This window comes from Condylura cristata, unplaced genomic scaffold (assembly GCF_000260355.1).
Source record: "Condylura cristata isolate star-nosed mole 26May11 unplaced genomic scaffold, ConCri1.0 scaffold00007, whole genome shotgun sequence".
Classification (NCBI taxonomy): domain Eukaryota; kingdom Metazoa; phylum Chordata; class Mammalia; order Eulipotyphla; family Talpidae; genus Condylura; species Condylura cristata.
This window is the reverse complement of record NW_004567108.1, coordinates 17,987,443-18,009,405: the sequence shown is the minus strand read 5'-3', so window position 1 is coordinate 18,009,405 and position 21,963 is coordinate 17,987,443. Positions and strand designations below refer to the sequence as shown.

The following is a 21,963-nucleotide window of genomic DNA, read 5'->3' as shown; positions in this document are numbered from 1 at the left end:
GAAAGAAAAATACCGGATGGTTTCACTCATAGCAGGAGTATAATGGACCAGGCGAGAAAATAACAAGAATAATGAACAGCCATATACCAAAGACATTTTGTGGGGATGGAGTGGGAAATGGGATCAAAAATGGGGGGGTGGGGGCGAGAAGTGCACGGGACTATGGTGATGGCACATGGGTGACTCAGTGATGGGAAACCCACGGGGATTACAATTGAGATGGAAAAAAAATGTACAAAATGATGTAAAAATAAACTATTATAAAAAAGTGCTAATAAACATTCTCACTTGTAAAAAAGAAAAAAAAACTCCAGAAAAACCACCAATTTCCAAAGGAAAGGCAATCCACTGATGCCAACATCAAACCACCCACAGATTACAATGACCTCCCCCCCAAAGTTACTAGATAAAAACTTCAAAGCTGGTCCTTGAGGCAAAAGTGCATCTGACATAAATATAGAAGGAAAACACTTCTCAGAAATTATTTTTCTAGAGAATCACATGAAAGTTTAAGAAATGGAAAACAGAATGTCTAAAATCAAAAACTGGCTGAGGTTCAGATATTGGAAAGATGGAGAATGTTCCTTCCATCCAGGCTGTCACAATGAGAGCAACAGGCACACTGCACGGAGCAGCAGAAGGGCAGGGAGGCGCGACAAGGTGCTGAACTGGCAGTGAGCTGACACTTTATCATCCGAACACTTGACATGGTAGAGGAAACAAGTGCCATGAGTGGGAAGCTATCATCTCGGATTTTGGGCTGAAGACTCAAAATATTGTTCCAGAATACTGGACGGTAACTGGGAGATCATGAGAAAAAAATGTGTTTTGATGTCTCAAAAAATTCCCAGATCTGAACAACAGGGAGACAAAGGAATTCTTAAAAATGAAACTTTTAAAGCCACAAGGGACAGTAAGAAAATAAAATGTAACATTTGTTAGAGTCCCAGAAAGGAGAAAATGTGCAGTGCTGAAGAAGTCATGGCCAAAAACTTCCCAAACCTGGTGCAATATAAAAATTTACAGAATCAAGAAGCTCAAGTTAAAACCTCACAGAGGATAAAATCAAAGAAACTCTGCATTCTGCCTGAGCGATCTTTTTCCTACAGGGTAAGTCATGTCATTTGTTGGTCCTGACAGACACCTTTCCCATCCAAATGGGGGACCCAGTTTCCCATTGAGCAGGCCGTTGCCTGCCCTACACCCATGACTTTGCAAAAGCAAATTCTATTGGTTCTGCTTCAAATGTCCTTCCTCTAGGTTTTCTGCCGCCTCATTCTTCAACTCACTCATCTTAATAGAAGAAGCATCTCAGATATCCCCAGGACCTTAATCTTCATAGCATGTCTATATTTGAAATATTTATATTGACTTGTTTACATGTTTACTGTATTTCTACTCCCCACTCTCACCCTAGCCCTTACCCCAACACTCAACCTTATTATTGGAAGTTACTCAGTTTTGTTCACTGTTGTATCCTCAGTTCCTGCTCCACTGCAGCTAACTCTGCAATGAGTTAACTGAATAAAGTCATGATTAAGCTGAATCTAAAATATATATAATAATTAAAAAGGTAAAAGGAGAAAGATAAGAATTCTAGAAAAAATTGGGTGTTTATAATAGCATCTGCTTCTCATCAAAGAGGAGTCAGATACAGATATGGGGAAGTAATACACGAGATAGTTATCTTCAAGGATATGTGATTAAAATCAGACAATACCAATTTGAACAGAATGTATAGAGCTAAAGGATTGTAGCGTAAGTGGAGTAGCAACTTAGAAAATCATTTGGCATTATTTCATAGATAAAACATTCACATTTTCTATATTCTTGGAGATTCTACTCTTTTATATATACAATCAAGGAAAACATTTATCGATGTATACTGAATATATGCACAAGTGCTCATATTAGCATTGTAGCCAAGAGCCAAATCCTTGATCCAATCCATCAAAGGAGGTGCATGAATAAAATGCTTCCATGAAAAAGAATAACAAACTCAATACTCAAAGATTATTACATACAACTTCATATCTTTTATACATCAAAACCAAACAAAAATATAGTGTTTCTAGGAATTACATTTAAAAAATGAAAATACACACATACACACACACACAATTTAAATCTGTAGTTATCTTGGTGGAAGGAGTGGGGTGGAATGGGAGATAAAGAAATTGTCAAAATTTGGTTGGAGTTGAGAAATAAGCTCATTGGTGTTTATTATGTTATCAAAAACAACAAATTCCTAGGGAATTGTGGATCACACCTGCATCCACAATAGAAGTATGGAATGAAGAAGAGTTATATAAATTAAAACTTTTTCTTAGGATGTGAATCCAGCAAAATTCTACAGCATGTTTATTTAGGTACATAAGCCATCAAAGATACATCAGAAACCACACTTTCCTCTCACCTCGATGAGCCAGGTTAAAAACAATATTGACACTTCTCTGTCTTATGAGGTTTTCCGCCAGGAGTGTGAAGTTATACATTTCTTGTGAGTCTTGAGTTACTTGCCAAGTACACCAATTTTTGTGTCCACAAAGTATCTTATTCCCAGAAATTCTTAAAACAAAACAAAACAATTTTAAGGTTTACATTTTTGCCAGTGTGGGTGTGTTTTCTGGTATCCCTTGGGGCCAAACTGAGTGTCACTGAAACTAAGCTCACAACACAAATTGCTGGTGAGAACTGCCCTTAATTTACTTGGGGAATTCTCAAAGGGTCAGAACTTAGGCTGATTCTGCTCACCAGATGGGACTATTTTCACATCAATATTCACCACTGTCTTCACTATCATACATTATCTTTAAACAAGACTTAGGTAGAAAATAGCGTACACTTGTGACTGCTTGAAGATTTTTTCCTGACTCTGGCAGGTTCTAAAATCCTTGCTTGAAGCTTCTACAACATCTAGATGTGACTTTTGGATGATGCACACACACCTTAAAAAAAGAAGAGTCTCTGGGTAATGTAACTAGTGCTCACTTACGATTCAAATAAAGTGTAGTGCTGGGAAGACATGTCAAACAAGGCGGTGTCGGTTCCAGCATCCCAGCTACAGTTCAAAGTCTTGAAATTCTGGGTTTCACAAGAAAAGTCCTTGGGCTCCTCAAGTACTTCTGTTCAAACAACAGGACAGGAGGAAAGGTCTAGTTAAGTCCCTTTACTGAAAACAAGTCGGCAGGAAGCTCTGTTTAGCCCACTCTGAACAATGAAAAGGTCACACAAATGAAAGGCAACACATTATCACAACTGCAGAAAGTCACATTCCAGGCTCTTCCTCACCTGGGTTCTTTCTCTCCCTTCCCTGTGCCTCTCTGGGTCTCATGGAGGAACAGCTAGGAATCAGCACTGTCCTCTTTCGCTGGACACAATGTGTGGCGTCAGAGGGGCCCGGTATGGCTGGGTCTTTTGGCTGCTGCAGTTGACAGAGCCGGGAGCACTGTTTGGCACACCAAGGAGCCAGGCAGAATTTGAGACCCTGCTCAACACAGCTGCAGGAGCAGAGAGTACGAGCAATGTGGCAGAAGCTTAAGTCCCAGAGTCACTGCCACTCCTAGGAGCACCCACAGATGAACTTACAGTAGTGTCCAGGAGACTGAAGCCAACCTTTGGCAGGAAGAAGGAACCACAGAGAGTGCCCTATGGCAAGGAAGGGAGGCAGGAGGCCACTGGGCATGTGCATACCAACCGATGTCAAGAGCGAATGTCAAGTGCACCCACTGTTGCTGGTGCACTTCTGGATGGCTGTACTCAGTTGGGCACAGTCATGGTCTTATTTGCTAAACTCCTACTGTGTGAGGCTGTTGTGCTGGGGCCAGGCCTGCCATCCTCCCTAAGCCTCACAACCTCCATTACCGGGTCTACTCCACAGAAGAGGAAACTGACTCAGAGACGGGGACACTTGGCTAAGACACATGGCAGGATGCAGGATTCAAGAAGATTCTAAGACCGGTGGGCTTCAGGGCACAGCCTGAGCTGGCTCTCTGGGCCTCTGGCTGAAGCTCCTCCCTCCCTCCCTCTGGAACTCGTGCTAATCCTTGCGAGTTGAAGCAAATCAGAAAATTTTCTCAGGGGCCTAGGTCATGACCTGAACTTTTGCCTCATAAATACTCTTGGTTCCTAGGAATAAAGTTGTCAAGAAGTTCAAGACAACAACAGGAAATCCTGCAAACATTGTTCCAGACTCTCTTTCCAGTCTAATAGAGGTCTTGGCAAACAAGCAACTAGAGATTGTGAAAATGTTTACTTGTCATCTGGTACAGGAAATTCCACCTGTTCCACAGGAAATGGGAGAGAGGCACAGAGGACGAGTCCCCTACTTACTTGCAACATAGAGAACGATGCCATCCAAATCATCGTGGTCCCCCTTACAAAAGAAATTTGTCCCTGTTTTTCTAATGAAAGGAACATGATTCAGGGTGAACACAGTTACATCCGGATCAAGTTGTTCTCCGTGTACCCAAGTGCCCTCCAAATAACACGAGATGTTCTCTTGGTGGCCCCTAGAAATGTAGCAAATGGTGACATTGGAGCCCTCTTCCACTATCCTGTTTTTAGGGAAAATCTCCAGCTTACGACGGCCAGGGGAATTCTGTCCTGCAAGAGCAAAACACACAGTTCAGTTAGAATTCTACTCCAAACTCAAAGCTGCCCCTTCCTGTCTCTCAACAGATAACTTCAGCTTTTTCTACCTCCTGGGAAAAACAAAAGCTTAAGTTTACAGGAAATCTATCTACACAGGACTTGGGTGCATCAGAACAATCCTAGCTCTTACTGCACCATCGTCCCATTGTTATACTAATGCGCCTGCTGTTCTTACCAGCAAAAAAGCACCATCACTAAGGCAGCTCTGAGTCCCATGTTAACGCTCTCCTTATTACAAAGGCAGACTTGTTTCCTTTGATCCTAGGCATGGGGGTTGGGGAAGGCTGTGCAATTGCTTATGTGTGATATCTCCTGTCATCCTTACCCCACAGTAGTGGGACAGCCACAGCTGAGCCCAAGTGGTTCAATTCAGCAAATGACAGTGATGTTCATACCCACTAGGTCATGACCCCTGAGTCAGTCTCTTCATAGCCACATATCTCCTCATGATCTCCAATCTGTCCTTCAGATCACACCTCTTCCCACCTCAGGAATTCCAGTCACTCTCTCCTGGGTAGCCAATTTCTCAAGTCTCTCTTAATTTTTAGCAACATACCGTCTTTCTCAGGCAGCCTCCTGCCCCCTCCCCTTGCTCCTCCACTGTCGGCCACTGAAGAAGCTACCTCGACCTTGAGTGTTTTCATCATTCCAGTCAGTCAAACTGTAACTGAGCCCAGCAACCCCCAGAGTACACCAAAAATGTGTATTTTTCTCTTTGAGGTCTGCATTCACTGATGCAGTTTACTCACAGATGACCCCATCTGAACAAGCAGAAGTCACCATCCTGGAGCTGAGCTCCCACCCAGCTGGAGCCTGGAGGAGGAAGGCTACCCAACTTGAGCACTACACCAAAGAAGTTCAAAATCCCTGTTATCTGAGAAGTTTTTCACACATGGACTGTTGCCAGGCCCACTTGTCTCTGCCCTCAGCCTACTCCTCAGCCACTAAAGTTTAACGCCTTTGTTCTTGGCCTCAGACCACAAAACCTATATAACTGTTTCCTTAACCAGGGAGGCAGATTTGAGTTGATCTCTGTCTACTTGTCAACTGAATGGATTTTCTCAAAATCAGGTGCACGGTAATGGCCGCTACCTACCGGGCAGTGAGTCCATTGCTCATTTCAAGTCCACCTCAGACTTGCTGCCACTCCAGGTCACTAAAAAGTCACCTCTGATGTCACTAGGTACGGTAGCTATGCATGGCATTTTATTTAAGGTATTGGGATGATTTCACTGTACAACCATGGTTGAGAATCAGCACTTCGGGGTTAAGAATAATCAGGCTATGAATTCTTGAGTTTGAAGGGATACAGCTTTGAGAATTCTAGCCCATTTTATAATCCGCTTTCATTCTATCTTTTTTGGTTTTGTTTTTTGTTTTTGTTTTTTTTTTTCTTTTTTCTGTATGTCCCTCTTCCAGCAATGGTAAGAGCCAGACTGAGTTGAAATTCCTGCTGCACCACTAAGTGACTCGGTAACTGTGTATGGGTTCTTCCTTTGATCTGTGCTCAGTTTCCTCATCTGTGAGGTGGAGACAGGCATAATATATACTCCACAAGTCTGAAGTGAGGATAAATTAATGTGTATTGCTTAAAATAGCGACAAGAATGTAGATTTGATTTTATGCATTAATAAATATGCATAAACATTTAACAACCGAATAGCCCTACTGGCAGGAATTATGGATAACATAAAAGGCTATATGGTTGAGGCCCTCCCTGGTGGCGCAGCGGGTTAAAGCACAGCACTAAGAAGCTTAAGCCACTTCCCCATGAGTTCGATGCCCCGGAGGTGACCACATGGCGTGGCAGACCTCTCCTGACCCGCCTGCTGCTCCCCTCAGCAGTATACTTCGTCGATCTGCCTGTTCTGCTCCCCACTGTGTCCCTGGTGAATTCTCTTACCCTCCGCATCTCTGGCCTGTACCCCAGTTCCGTATGAATAAATAAAAATAAAAAATACATCTTAAAAAAAAAAAGGCTATATGGTTGAAAGCAGCAAATGCTTTTGCTTTAGAATTCACCCTAAATATATTATTTTAAAGATTTATTTATGCTTACAGAACTGGGGTACAGGCCAGAGGTTTTGGTGGGTGAGAGGATTCACCAGAGATGGAGTGGGAGCAGAACAGGCAGATCTACTGAAATACACTGCTGAGGGGAGCAGTGGGTAGGTCAGGAGAGGTCTGCCACGCCATGTGGGTCAGCTCCCTGGCGAGGGATCGAATTCATGCTGCAGTGGCTTCAGAGAGCTTCCTAATGCGGTGCTTTAACTCATTACACCACCAGAGAGAGCCCTCACCCTAAATTTTAATTATGAAAAAAGTAAATTATTAAAGTTAAGGCACATTTAAACCTAAATAGTCACAGTTTCACTACTCAAAAGAAGCACTCTTTCATTTTTTCTGTATTTCCCTCCCTTTTCCTTACTTTGGTGACTGACAAACTATGGTCCAGGGGAAAATTCCAGTCACTGCTTGTTTTTGTAAATAAAGTTTTGTTAAAGTACAAGCATTGTTCATGTACATATTGCCTATCATACAATTCAGTGGCAAAGCTGAATAGTCAGGCAAAGACCACAGGGTCTGCAAAGTCTAAATTTTGTCCTATCTTGCTTTTGACAGAAAAAGCTTCCTACTCTCAGTTCTAGATCCACATACTTTTTGTGTCATAAGAACAAAAATATATGTAATTTAGGTCCTGCTTTGTTCACCTGGCAGTCTACAAGAAACACACTTCACACGTTTGGAAACTGAATACAAAATTGCCTGAATTTGCATAAATATCTCAGTGTTTGAATTCAGAGGCAAAGCTCAGCTGTCTGTCTCAGGATGGCCAAGTTCACATCCAGGTCTTTAGTTTCACTAAGAGCCAAAGGAAAACAATATCTGTGTTTACTCAGCGTTCTTCCAGGGGGATTTCCACCATTTACTGATACCAAAAAATAGGAAACACTTTCCCTTTCCTTATCATTTCATTTCTTACCGGCTACTTTCTTCCAGGAGCTCCACTTGCCCCAGAGCGTCTGTCTGGGGACCGTGGTATTGTCTACCCCCACGTTGCTGCTCCTTATTCTCACAAAGTGTGCTGCACACGGCAAGGGGAGCTCAGATTCCCAGCTCCAATGCAGAACTTGATTCTGCTTCACAGTACAGGTGTAATTCTCCTAGAAACAAAGAGAAAAATGTGGAAGCATAGTCATGTTCTCCAGGAAGCTGGTCTGGCTTGACTTATTCTAAAGGAGATCACAGCAGGTCCACAAGTTATGCACGAGCAACCTCCTCGAACCCAGCCAACTTCTGTTTCGACGTCTCAGCGAGGAAACAGTTATCACTCCTGTGTTTTGGAAACTCGGTTCCCAACCCCTTTGGATTTCAGGGGGTCTATGGAGCACGTGAGAGAAAACTGAAGCCACACAGGTTGCAGGGGAAGAGTAGCTGGTGACAAAGAAGCTGCTAAGAAAATTCTTAAAGGCTAAAAAATTACTTTTAAAAAGTAAGCAGGATTGGTGAGCTTTTTTTGACTTCAGCTCTAGTCAGGATCAGGTTAGCTTGACCAAAGAGTGTAGAAAGGGCAGTCCTGCGTGGCACCAGTGGTTTTCACTGCCTCCTAGAAGTCGATACAAGGTATTCCACATCTCACCATGATTTTTTTTTTTTTTTTTTATCTCTTAACTTTTCAGATATTTTGGCCAGCTGGGTCCACCTGGGAACCCCACAGTTATTAGAACTATGAGTCCCAAAGATGGCAATCCCATAGAAATGTCTTAGAGAATTCTCTGGAAATCTTGCCCCAGTGGAACTGCAAACTGGTGCTTGGCACAGCTGCTGTCTTAATTTTTCTAAGACACTGATATTTTTATCCTCTGATTCAACAGGTGCCAAAACTCCTATACATACTGCACTGTCACTCAAGGCCAACTATAGGTTGCCTCCACCCTACCCGTTCTATGAGAGACTCTGCTCTCTGGATACACTTCAGGAAGCGCTTAGAGCATGGTGCACCTCAGCGTTTGATAACAACACTCTGAGTTTAGCGTCCCTACTGTCCTTCCTCACAGGAATTGACCCCATCCTACAAGCCCGGGCCGTAACACAGCCCCTTCATAACACCTGTCTCGCTTTCCTCCGGGCTCCTTCCACCTCTACACCTGCTGTCTGCTGCACGTGGCTGCTGGCACTTCCTTGGTGGCTGTGCCCCTGGTTTGCACACAGCCCCCCCAAGCAGGGGCTGTGCTTCATCTGTCTTCAAGTTCCCACAGCTCCAGGCATTGGGGCTGCTGGTGTGGGCCTCCAGGATACCGGCCCTGTGGCCTCACAGCTGGGAATCTGGGACAAAAACTTGTACTTTGTGGGGAAAAGAGTTTGTGTCTATGTTTCTGAGAAGGTGGGGATGGGGCTAAATACAGGTCTCACATAAACTGGAGCTGGCAGGTGCTGAAGTCCCCCTCCGTGATGCCTTCCCCTTGCCAGGTGGTTGAGCTTCATTGCACAGAGCCCAGGGCCCAGGAATGAAGCCCTGGAGTGAGGAGAACAACCCAGCCACCCAGCAGAACCTAGTCCTGCAGGTCCTTTTCGCTCTATAAAGAACTCCAATTTTTAAAGCATTTATATATATACTTTAAAGATTTATTTATGCATACAGCCAGAGGTGTGGGGGGAGAGGATTCACCAGAGACAGTAGGGTGCAGAACAGGCAGATTGATGAAGTACACTGCTGAGGGGAGCAGCGGGCAGGTGGTCTGCTGCTCCATGTGGGTCACCTGCCTGGCAGGCAATCTAATTCGTTGGCTATGGAGTGTTTATATTCTACTGCAGTTTATTCTATATTACTAGATTATAAAAATTTTAAACTACAAGTTCTGAGGGCCTGCCCCATGTGGTTTCCATTATTTATCTGCACAATCTCATTTTGGCTAAACACTGCGAGCCAGAATGGAAAAAAAGAATCGTGTCAACACTGGTGACCTTACTATGCGGTATCAGGTCAACAAGCCACAGACTGGATTTCACATCCTGCCTCACTCTCCAATGTAGCCACTCCTGCCATCTGCTCTCCAGGCCCTCCCCTCACGGACCCTTCTTTCTGGTCACACTTGCCTTCTCCAGTGCCCCCAAGCACGCTTCAAGGTGCAATCAAAATGCTGGGTCTGACCCCATCACTCTCCTTCTTACCACTCTCAGGATAAAGAATGAAATCTTCACGTAGCCCCTGGCCCGGCATGGACAGCCAGGCCCCACCGGCACCCATGTGCTCAGGGCCTTTAGGCCGAGAAGCTCATTCTTACTCAAGTCTCAGCTCACACCAGCCGGATCTCCCTGGAGCATCCCCTCCACCCTCCATGCCAAAGGGGCTTCTAATCCTCTCTTATTTTGGCATCAGCAGTCTTTCTGGAAAAGGTTGGGCCTAACTCTGACCCCACGTCACCCAGACAGCCAGCTGCCCTGCCTCTCCCACACTTAGAATCCTTCCTTTCTGGGCTTTTCTCACCCTCGCTCAGCCCGGAGAGACCCAGACTATGACAAAGCCTGGCCCAGAGCCGAGACTGCTGACTGATTCCATCAGTTTATGAATATGCATGGACTCTTTCTTTCCAGACATTATTTGTGTGGATTCTGTCTACCCTCAATTTCTGCTCTGTGGTCTCTATACGAGATAAAACTTTCCTTGAATGCACCCATTCAGTGATTTTGTCCCAATGTCATGAATTGTGTTTGGGCTGTTTTCATTAACTGAAGTGGCATGTTTCATTTGGCCCAGGGCAGATCTGAGTAAGTCCCCAGAAACTGGCACACAGATATGCACCAAAGTCCAACTGAGGTCACAGATTCCTCCCCTCAGCATGTGCTATTTCCAGACTGACTCCTGCTCGAGGCCACTTCAAGCTGGAGCTGCTCTCACTGCTTTGGCACTAATGGACTCATGCAGCCAGGGGCCAAGAGGTCAGGGAGAAGCCAGCCAAGGGGCGAGTATGGCGTGGCCACAGGGAGGCAGCTCAGGGGCCCAGGGCCCAGCTACAAGTAACTCAAGATGCTTTCCCTTGAGTCTGTTTGGAAACAGACTGACTGTACCCATAAATGGACAGTCAGAAGTACGTTTAATTTTAGACATTGATCTCAAAGATAAAAACGGATATGGAGAGAGCTAGCGTCTCTAAAATGAGTGGTGTGGACCCCTGCACCTGTGTCTGTGGCCTGAAAAGAGTGGCCCTCCCTGGAGTCACCCAGGTCCTCAGCAATGACACAGTCCTGTCTCCCTCCCTGCAGCTTCAGACAAGACTGAAAAATAAGAACAGCAGAGTCTCATTTTCCTTCAATGACAGAACATTCTACTATCCTTCAACATTCCATGATAATGAATGACAAGATGGATGTGGAGATTCTTGATGCTCCCCAGGCCATAAGTGGAAGAAAGCATCAGGTGAAACAGACAGAACTATTACCAGAACCAAGACAAGCAAAAAATCTACCTTAAATACTTCAAAGGCAAAGAGACAATGAAATTAGGACTTCTGATTTAATTAGCTGTAGAAAAAGCGACGTGTGAGGCAACAAGAAAGACCATAGAAGTTTCTCTTCCCCTGGATAGTCCACGCAGAACCTCTGTACTGGCTTGAACATTCAAAGCCGGGCCCATTCTTTCCTGCACTTCAGCACAGGTAAGCAAAGAAAGTGACAGGAAGCTACGCTGACAAACAGAAGGTCAAACAATGACCTCTTAGTTCCGTAAATCTATATTGAACAGGTTAAAAGAAGGAAGAGGAAGACGACGACTGATCTTCATAGATGTCTGAATCCAGTATTTACAAGGAGACACAGCACTCCTCCTGGGACAGAGAAGAGGTAGGAAAGTATGTATTTTTTTAAATACATTCCATTCAATTTACCAAACAAAAGTTGTCACATGAATTGCCATGGGGCCTCTTCTGTAAAAACACAGGAATGTAATTGCTTAGGAAGATCATTTGGTCTCCCTATAAAATGTTTTCAAATTGAGATTTTTGAATGTTGTAAAACACAGATTAGAGCATCAGAAAATAATTTTTTAAATATTGAGTCAAAGAATACTTACCACCCAGATGGTATTGGATGTATTAATTCTACTGATCTGTATCTGAAAAACCATTTTTAATTGATAGTGAGTGAGGTTGTGGATACTCCATTGTATATGCAAACGTTGATGTGAATAACTGACAGAAATATTCAGTGATTCAGGATTCAAGAGTAAAGGTTCAGACAAGACTGAAAGATCAAAAACAAGATATGAAATACCATTTAGCAGGAACATGAATAAGTAATCACAGATAATTAAATTGTTCAGTATCAACATTGTTTAGTTTTAGAGAACATTATTCACATGTGCACCTTGGAATCAGATACCTTGAAAACTGGAATGAAATTTAGAAATTACTTGGCAGATAAAGAAACTAAATCTCAGTGATTGAAATGATTTGCTTAATAAATTAACACGTTAATAAATTAATGAGCAGTTAAGACAAAAGGATACTTCACAGCACAGCTCACTGTTTTAGACACTTACAGCAAGGCTAAAAAAAAGAATCAGGACTTTTTGCTTTAAATTCCAAATTTTTGGAGATCAAATTAGAAAGTTTTATTGTGAAAAGTATTTGGTAGCTTATTAAATAGCTTTAAAGTTGGAGCATTCCCCATCTCTAGACATCATTGCTTTTCTCTCCATGCACTGAACTTAAAAACATTTCTAGCAAGATTTCTCTGGATTCTTAGGAAGGAAATGACCAGTATCAAGCCCTTAGTGCAGAGTGCATGTGAAAGGTTCTGGACACAGGATTCCTGTGAAGTAACAGGCAGAGCACATGAGGAGAGCGCTCATTGGTGTGACAGGGTCTGCAAAGGAATAGAGATTCAAACAGGAAACAGCTTTGCTGGGATCACAGAGGTAGGAAACAGGCCCAGGGCTAGGGTAGGCCCTGATGGAGTATAGTCACAGCTAGTTCTTAGAGAAAAACAAGTCTCCAGTTTCACTTAAGGGGAAGAAACACAGCACAATCCTTTGGAATGTGGACTTGTGGACTCACTCAACTGGCTTTAATTATTGTTTGAGGGGATCTTAGTGAATGGTTTTGAAAAGACAGAGACCCTGCTGATGAAATCAACTGGTATCTGATACTCTGGGTATCAGAGGGGCCATCTGCAAAGCATTCAGTTTTTGAATTCTATTAAGACTTCCCTTCTGATCAAAAACCCTCTGGCACTTAGAGGTGAGAGAATAACTCCTATCATCAACAAAAAGTGGAAACAATCTCCAGGACTGAAAAAATGTTCCCAAACTGCCATTCTAATGTGCGCTTTCCTCATCAGGAGGTAAAAATAGCAGAAACAATAACAGAGAGCATGTACTTTTTTATCAGGTGCAATGCCAGGTGCATTACCCACACTGGGTCCTATGATATTTGCTACGAAAGTGTGAGATCGTAACTTTTTATTGGTAAGGAAACTAAATGTCTTGCATAAGGCTAGATGGGATTTAAATCCAGATGTCTCTAATCCCAAAACATGTGCTTCCCTTGATTGTACTGTACCCTACCAATAAGGCAGGAGCATCTTGTCCAACCAAAGGAAGCAGGGAACAGAATGTTTTCAAACAATGTCCTGCAAGTGCAGGTCAGTGAACAGGGAGGAGTTCTGGAGGGAACCAGAGGCTCATGAAGTTCTGCAGGATGAGGTCCACTCACAAGGTCCCTAATGAACATGTGCTTGCTGGGAAATCTAGGTCAAGGTGAGGCTTAGTAAAAGGAATCAAGATCAGAAAAGGTAAGGCTAGGTAGCCACAGGTGTGAGAGAATGAACAGCTCAGGTGAGCCACTAACCAACTCTAAGCGATTTCCAAAGCCAAAAGAACTGCTCAACTTTACCCCAAAGCAGCCCATCACCTCACTTTCTCTCCATGTTGTTTTTTCTTTGCGGTTCTTTCTGCCTCTTACCTTGGTTCTGGTAAATTCTCAATGGCAACAATGTGAAAATGAATGCTGTCTGAAATGCAGCAAAGAGAGCCATAGGATCTGGTTTCCTGAAAAAGATACATCACAAAGAAGAGAAATTTTGTTAAACTTTACTTGTGAGCAGGTTTCATGGGACTGATTTGGTGGAGAAGGCAAGGAAGGCTGCCTTTCTTTGCTTCTCCCTGTATCTGCACCTCTTCTTGTGTAACCTGGAATTCCCCTCCTGAATTAGAAGGGCTTAATTTGTCTTTCCATGTGGCTCACTTGGTCACGAGTGAGGCAGTGGTTGTGTGCTGCTTTGAGCCTGTGCTTTGTGAGACCTGTGTAGCTCTATATGCACTTTTGTGTTTCTGCCCTTGACACAGAAAGAATATTTCTGGGCTGCCCTTCTGGACTCCTGAGGAGAATGAGCAACAGATGATGCAAAGCTGAGTCACTACAGCTGTTCCAGCTGGGACCAGCCCAGGTTGGCTGAGATCACCTACAAACAGATGCAGATCCCAAAGGTAGGAGTCACCTAACAGTTGTGTGTCACGGAGGTTATGGGGCAACGGGTCACAATTTCTTCAAACTATGGAAGTATGGAAGAGAGAAGTAAGTCAGAAAAAAAAAAAAGTTAAATACAAAAGGCAGACTCTGATTGGAAAGAGATAAAACATCAGCCTCAAAGGGGTTAAATTTTAATCAATTACCAGTGGATAAGTCATTGCCATTCTTCCCTGTCTCCTTCAATACAATTTCACCTAGGTGATGAATGGAAACTAGACTTTTGCTGGTGAATATAATGTATTATATATGAATGTTGATTTATGGGGTATATACCTGAAACCTATACAATCTTATAAACCAACATTAATTTAAAAAGTCATCTAGGAAAAATAAGAACGTTCTAACCATGAGATAGTTTTTCATTATTCAAACTAATTTCCCATTCTCCTTCCATCAGAGGGAGAAGTATACAAAAATTAATAATATAGTATATCCCAGGCTATATTACAAAACCATAGTATTTCCAACAGCATGGTATTGGAATAAAATAGACACACAAATGGAACAGATTTGAGAGCCAGAAATAAAGATACAACTTTATGGACAATTAATCTATGAAAAAAAGAGCCAACAAATGGTGCTGAGGAAAACAGCTAGACATGTGCAAAAGAATGAATAATAAAAATTAACTCAAAATGGAGTAAAGACTTGAACATAAGACCTGAAATCATAAAATATATAGAAGAAAAGAAAGGCAAATCACTCTTAGACATTGGATAATCTTACAACCTGAGGAGGTTAAGTTCTTAATTTAATATAAACATGTTAGTGAGGGGAAGTATTGATATTTCACGTTTCAGCTTCTAAGTTGGACTCACCACAGAGAGAAACAATGAAATAATTCAGACAATCTTCTTGTGGATTTCATCAAAAGCTAGACACTCCCAGAACCACAGCATCAATTTTCAACATACATTGCTCACTCCTCTCTATTTTTTAAAATTTTATTTTTCAAATAAATGAGAACAACAGTGAAGACATAATGTTCTAAGCAGAAATTATTTTCACTTAAATTTGTTTTCACTCTGGCTTTGATATACAGTGTTAATAGGAACCTGTTTGAAATTACAAGCAGAGATTTTAGAGAGGTATAAATGATCCATTCACCAAAGATAGACATAGCAGAATGCAGTGCTTAGAGGAATATGAGGAAAACCTGTCATTTGCAGACACTTGCATATGTTTGCAATTAGACTCTTCTGCAAGTGGTCTAGAGCACCCCAGAGCAATTTAAGGATATGATCTCCCCTTATCAAAGTCAAGCCTGACACTCACTGTGAAATCCAAATGCCATCCCAGTCCCACTGTACAGGTACAAGGTCTCACTGTGCACACATTCTCAGTCCTGAGAATGCAAGGTGCCACATGGAAGGAACTCTCAGCTCATAAACTTAAAAACAAATGATTCAGGGGATAATATGCTTGTTACTTGTGTTCTCTAAAGGACAGGATGACTAGAATGCTCTTCAAATTTTAGAGTGCTAATAAATAAAGCATTTTACATGTTACAAAATTGAAGAAGTTGAGGGGAAGAAAATTTTAAAACTAATATATTTAGAAGCCAACTACAACCAAAGATAACCAGAAATTAAAGGATAAATGTTGCATGAAACCAAACTGAATGAAGGACAAAAGTGTTTGGTTTGGATCTTGAGGAGTCTTTGAGAATCACCTGGATGGTCTGTTCCACCATCTCCTCAGCATCAGCTGGAGCATCTGAGTTTACCTTTGGCAGCTATTGAATTACTGCCTTGATTTTCATATCAGTCCTCCTGTGCATTTTACACAGACTAGGCTCATGCAATAGTGACACTGTGGTCATGAATGAGTGGTCACTTGCAGTGGTGACTGGAAAGCTACCGTCCACCTCGGCACTACCGACACAAGGGCTGCAAGTCCTAGCTGTTGCCTGCACACCTCCTGCAAAGGCAATAGAGTTCATCAGAACTTGCAGCGTCAGTGGGTGGCAGTATATCTGACCTATTGGGACAGGCCACATGAACTGTATGTATTTGCTGACGACACAGAGGGCGACAGTGGAGGAAGAACAAAGAAACCCACGGCTCCGAGCCTGCTGTGTCCCAGGTGATGGACAGCACAACTCCTGTGATCCCTTCACCTTGCTCTGTGACTAGTTTTCCTACCCTGAGCCTGGTAGCTGCTTCCTCATGGAACCCTGACCAACACCATGAAAAGCTTGGGGGTGAGGGAGCAAACTGTAAAGGTCTTGGGGTGGGAGTGTGCAATTTCCAGGGGCAAAGGGACTCAGGATATATGAAGCAATAGAACTCAGAAAGGAAAAAAGATACTCCTCTGTCTCATCCACACTCCGTGGTCCTTTCCTCAGGAATGTCCTTGATTTCTCATTATTTTTCAGATCTTGGTCATCCCAACCAGGCCATGGGTTTCTTGAGCACAGGTCTGGCTCTTACTCCCATGTTTTTCACAGTCTCAGAACATAGCTGCTATCCACTAAATACCTGTTCAATGAACATAAATTCATACCAATTTTCTCTTGTTTTCCAGTTTTTGTTTTCATCGAAATAGGTTCCTTTTATGATTTCTAGTGTTTCTGTGGTCAAATATTGCCTAATTCATTGACATTTCTTCAGTGGGTGAGAAAAGGGAGGAAAGCAAAGGAAACCCACTCACTTATCTTGTACAACTTCTCATTCAAATCTCATCTTCTTGCAAAACGCAGATGCCTGTGGGTATCCCTCAGTATGAGCATTATCACACGTATAGTAAAATACAACTCTGGAAAAGGGGTAAGTCTGCTCTTCTTCACCCACACTTCTTGCTCCATCAAGACTGAAGTGTTTATTCCTGGGAAGCTTCTCTGTAAACAATCGCTGTAAGAAGCAGCAAGCTCAGTCACTGCTCCCCAAGAATGGGGTATATTGCCAAATCCTTCAAATTGGCGGAATGCCCTATGAGATCATATATAAGCACTGTCTTAAAGAAAAGGAGTTGTTTATCCAGGACGTATGCTGGGGTGTGCACCAGTAAAACTGTACCCTGTGGCGGTACAGAGTTGCATGCCACATCTCGGAGGTTCCGCACATTTCACATATCTTTATTGTATATATATTTTTTAATATTTATTTATTTATTCATACAGAACTGGGGTACAGGCCAGAGATGTGAAGGGTGAGAGGATTCACTAGAGACAGAGTGGGGAGCAGAACAGGCAGATCAACGAAGTACACTGCTGAGGGGAGCAGCGGGCGGGCCAGGAGAGGTCTGCCACGCTATGTGGTCACCTCCGGGGCAGGCAGTGATCGAACTCATGCGGAAGTGGCTTAAGCTTCTTAGTGCAGTGCTTTAACCCGCTGCGCCACCAGGGAGGGCCCTATTGCATATTTTTAAACATGATTTATCCTTCCGAGGTCCTCTGATTGATAACCTACGAAGTTTCACTCCAACTCCACTATCCAGTCCTCCTCAAGAGGATACTGGAGTGAGAAGTTGTACATTTCTTCCTACTGAGAAAAAGGCCTGTGGAAAGGTGACCGCACTTCCCACCCTCCTCTTAAACATACTCAGCTAAATATTTCTATGTCTTCTAAGGTGAATCCTGATTTATGGTGCCGAATTGGCTCATGGGTAACCTATTTTCTTTTTTTAACAATGTTCAAGACTCCTGGAATTTGTGACACCAGCTAAGAGTAAGGTTCTGTATTTAAATAGTAAGTAAAGCCAAAGAAAAGAAAGCAAAACCTGGATCCAAAGAGATTTCTGGACTTGGGAATATGAAGAAATTTAATGTGTGCTAGAGGTGATATTTCAAGTCGTTTGAGAAAAGATACATTATTCCCAAAAATGACACTGGAACAATAGACTGGACATTTGTGGAGAAAGGAAACTGGAAAGGTCAAGTACATTAGCTGTAAGATTGGTTACAGTTAAATTTCTACTCTGGTCCTTAATGATGTGAACATGCTTAAATTATTCACTTAACCCCTTTAAATTTCAATTTCCCTCTCTGTAAAATGAGGCTAAATGCCCCACCCATAGGATTGGCATGAGAATGAGATTATGAGAACATATCCAGAGTAAATCCAATTAACAATTTAATCATTATTGCTATTGCTTAATTTCTACTTCAAATACACTTCAAGTGCATAAAGCTATAAATGTAAAAAACAAAGACATTACAAGCACTAGAATAAAAGATAGGTGAAGATTTATATCATTTATATGAGTATATGAAACTCAGAAGCAACAGAGATAAAGACAGCTGCATGGATTAACTGAACATTTTTTTTTTTTTTATCATTTAGTGCTTTAGTTGGTTCACCAACAAACTGGGAACAATAGTTTCCATAATTATGGAAAAGGGTTACTATCTCTACTGTGTAGAGTTCTCAGAAAATAATAAAAGGCAAGCAACTGTAGAAAAATGGACAGATAACATCAATGTGTCATTTGTAAAAAAATATGGAAATTTGAATAGCCAGTGGTGTATACAGTAAACCTGAACACTATTGCTTATAATTAAAAGCAAATTTAAACAGTAATTATATACATCAAGTAGTGTCTGGTTGACAAGCTTAAAAAGGTCTTAATACCTTTCAATTGTAGCACTGGAAGAGTTTAAGCAGGCACTGTTATTCACTGATGGCAATAAAATAATAAAGCAATTCTGAGAAAACAAGAAAAATGTAGGCATCCTGCTACCTGATTTTGAGCTATATTATAAAACAAGGGTAATTAAAACCATGTAGCATTCAAATAAAAAGAGAAAAATATATCAGTGGAACAGAAGTAAATCCACACATGTTATGATACAGGAACAGCCTAGGATGCAGAAAGAAAATCTCTTCAATAAATGGTGCTGGGAAAACTGGACAGCCATGTATGAAAGAATGAAGCTGGTCACACTCTATTCCCAGACACAAAATTAAATTCAAAATGGATTAAAGACTTGGAAAATTGGTACAAAACCATAAAATATATGGGAGAAAGCATAAGTGATACATTCCATGGCATCAATGATAGAGATGTCTTTGGGGACTCAACCTGTAACCCTGTAACCGGGCGAATAAAAATAGTTGGGATTACAACACATTTAAAAGCTTCTACACCATGAAAGAAAATAATAGCAGATTAAAAAGGTGGACTAGTGGGAGAATCACACATCCCACAGGTGGTTCATTCCTAGGGTAATCAAGGAACTCATCCAATTTAACAAAACAAACAAATGAAAAAAAACAAACCAAATGAAAAATGGGCAGGAGACCCAAATGGACACTTTTTCAAAGTGATAGCTAGGATGTAGAAAAAGAGGAACCTTTCTGTGCCCATGGCATGTAAACTGGTACATTTTGGAAAGCATTTTGGACCTTTCTTTAAAAAACTAAAACTAGAAATACCATGATCCAGCAAACCCACTGTTGGGTATCTATCTAAAGATATGAAATCATCAATTGGAGAAAGAAGAAGTGGCATAAAAATACAATAGAGTACTATTTAGCTATAAGAAAATGAAATGATGCCATCTGTAGCAAACTGGGATGAATTTGAGGAGGTAAAGACAAATACTGGATGATTTCTACATATGTGGGTAATATAAGGAGACAGCGCAGATGAACCGACAAAGCAAAATAAAAATAGACTGGTGGACAGTGATGACTGAATTGAGGTTACCAGAGGTGAAGAGGGTAGGAAGGGGAGGGAGAAGGAGGTGTAGGGGGTTTTGGGGGGTAGTTTGCTTTTACCTTTTTTTCCCTTCAGAGAGTTTAGGAAAAAAAAAAAAAAGGAGGAGGAGGAGGAGGAAGAGGACAAGACGAAGTAAAGAGAAATAGTTTCATCAACAATCAGAAAATCCACCATAATCAAGAAATTAGTTTGGTTAAATATTTCTAAAAGCCAAAAAATAAAATAATAATAAATTTACTGTGCAATTATCAATTAGATTGTAGTCACATTTCATTGGTTTCCTAGTTAAACTCTATGTAAAACATACACACAGATCCTATGTTAGGGCTACTGAAATCCTCATTTCCTCAAGGCTAATCACGTCAAATTATTAAAGCAGGACAAATAAAATTCTGTAATAATTCAAACTTGCCAGTATGAAATCACTTTTCAAGGAATAAAGAACTATTTCTCAAATAATAACATTATTCTTGGAGATTATTTTTTCCTGTAGCAATCAGATTTTAATATTTGAAGTGAGAATAAAACATGAAAAGTATCCAGTAAAATCAAAATCACTATCGTTTTGTTACTCAGCTTTCTTCTAACTTCCCTTTCTGATTATTCTTTAGAAAGAAAAAAACACCTTTTAAAAATCAAAGTGAGGCCCTCCCTGGTGGCGCAACAGGTTAAAGCACAGCACTAAGTAGCTTAAGCCACTTCTGCATGGGTTCGGTTCCCGCCTGCCCGGAGGTGACCACATGATGTGGCAGACCTCTCCTGACCTACCCACTGCTCCCCTCAGCAGTGTACTTCCTCGATCTGCCTGTTCTGCTCCCCGCTCTGTCTCTGGTGAATCCTCTCACCCTCCACATCTCTGGCCTATACCCCAGTTCTGTATAAATAAGCAAATAAATCTTTAAAAAAAAAATTAAGTGAGACAGAATTAAACAGAAATACCAACTGAAGAGTGGGGGAAAATTCAAGTTTATAGGCACACACAAGCAGAAAGGTGATTGTTATAATGATTTTAGAACTACAAATAGAATTTGGTGTTATATTTAGTGCTCTCACTAAATTTATTGCCTTTACAAAAATGGAGGAAGGAAAGAATGAAAGAGCACAGGTGTATGGATTAGTGGACTTCCCTTATGAAAGGGAGTCTAGTATCATTTCCACACACAGATGAGGAAATTAAGGCTAAAAACGATGGAAATTCTTGCCCATGTTGACAAAATTAATCCAGAGCTTACACCAGGTGAGTCATTTTCTGGAACACACATTTTCCGTATTATATCACTTCCTCCCTGCCTGCAGCTTATACCAGAATGAACAGAAGGCACAAAAAAATTGTCACTAACAATTATAAATCCATGGAAATCTTAAGAAAAATCCCAACAGGACTTTATCAAACTTGACAAGTTATTTTTAAATTTGATACCAAAGAGAAAATGTATGAGAATCATTTCTAAGTTTTTTATGAAAAAGACACCTTTATACCACTAGATATAAAAACATACTCTAAAGCGTTAGCAGTAATACTGGTAGTATTGACATAACAACCTGAAACAGATTATAAATGGAAATTTGTTTTACTATAAAAACAATTTCAAGTTCACTGGAAAATGATCAAACCAAATAAATGGTGTTAGGTCAACTTCCTAGAACTATAAAACAAGATGCTACATTTGACTACATTCAACTTATTTAAAAATCCGATATTTTCAAATTAGATGCAAATCAAAATAATTATAATGTATTGGAAGAAAATAAGAAAATTTAACGTTAAAAAATAGGTGAAAAAAACTTCCTAAGCAAGACAAGAGCACACAAAACATGAGACTGCAGACTACACACTTTAAGAGCTGACTATAGACTACACATTTAAGACTTCTGTGAGACAAAAGACAGTCAAAACCAAAACAGTATGAATGGATAAGGAAAAAGTGGTCAGTTCATACTGTGGAATAATATCCAGTCTTTAAGAGGAAGGAAATTCTGATACCCACTACTACAGCCTTGAATTCATTCTGCTAAGTGAAATGAGTGTCTATAAAACAGAAATACTATGAGTCCTTCATTTAATGAGGCTCCTGGAGATAGAGAGATAGAGAGAAGACTAAGGAGGAGTCAGTAAAGGGGG

The 21,963-nt window shown here is 41.3% G+C and overlaps 1 protein-coding gene across 1 annotated transcript in view; it reads right to left on the bottom strand.

Annotated features, from left to right (window-relative positions):
- OSMR (oncostatin M receptor) overlaps positions 1–21,963 on the bottom strand; it is a 41,212-nt gene that overhangs the window by 16,724 nt on the left and 2,525 nt on the right. Inside the window, exons 2-7 of the mRNA XM_012721891.1 lie at positions 13,614–13,699; positions 11,723–11,892; positions 7,637–7,817; positions 4,333–4,605; positions 2,996–3,125; positions 2,417–2,568 (exon numbers count right to left, since the gene is read on the bottom strand). Coding sequence (XP_012577345.1) covers positions 2,417–2,568; positions 2,996–3,125; positions 4,333–4,605; positions 7,637–7,817; positions 11,723–11,892; positions 13,614–13,686 — 979 coding nt within the window. The 5' untranslated portion in view covers positions 13,687–13,699. The remainder of the gene's footprint in view (positions 1–2,416; positions 2,569–2,995; positions 3,126–4,332; positions 4,606–7,636; positions 7,818–11,722; positions 11,893–13,613; positions 13,700–21,963) is intronic.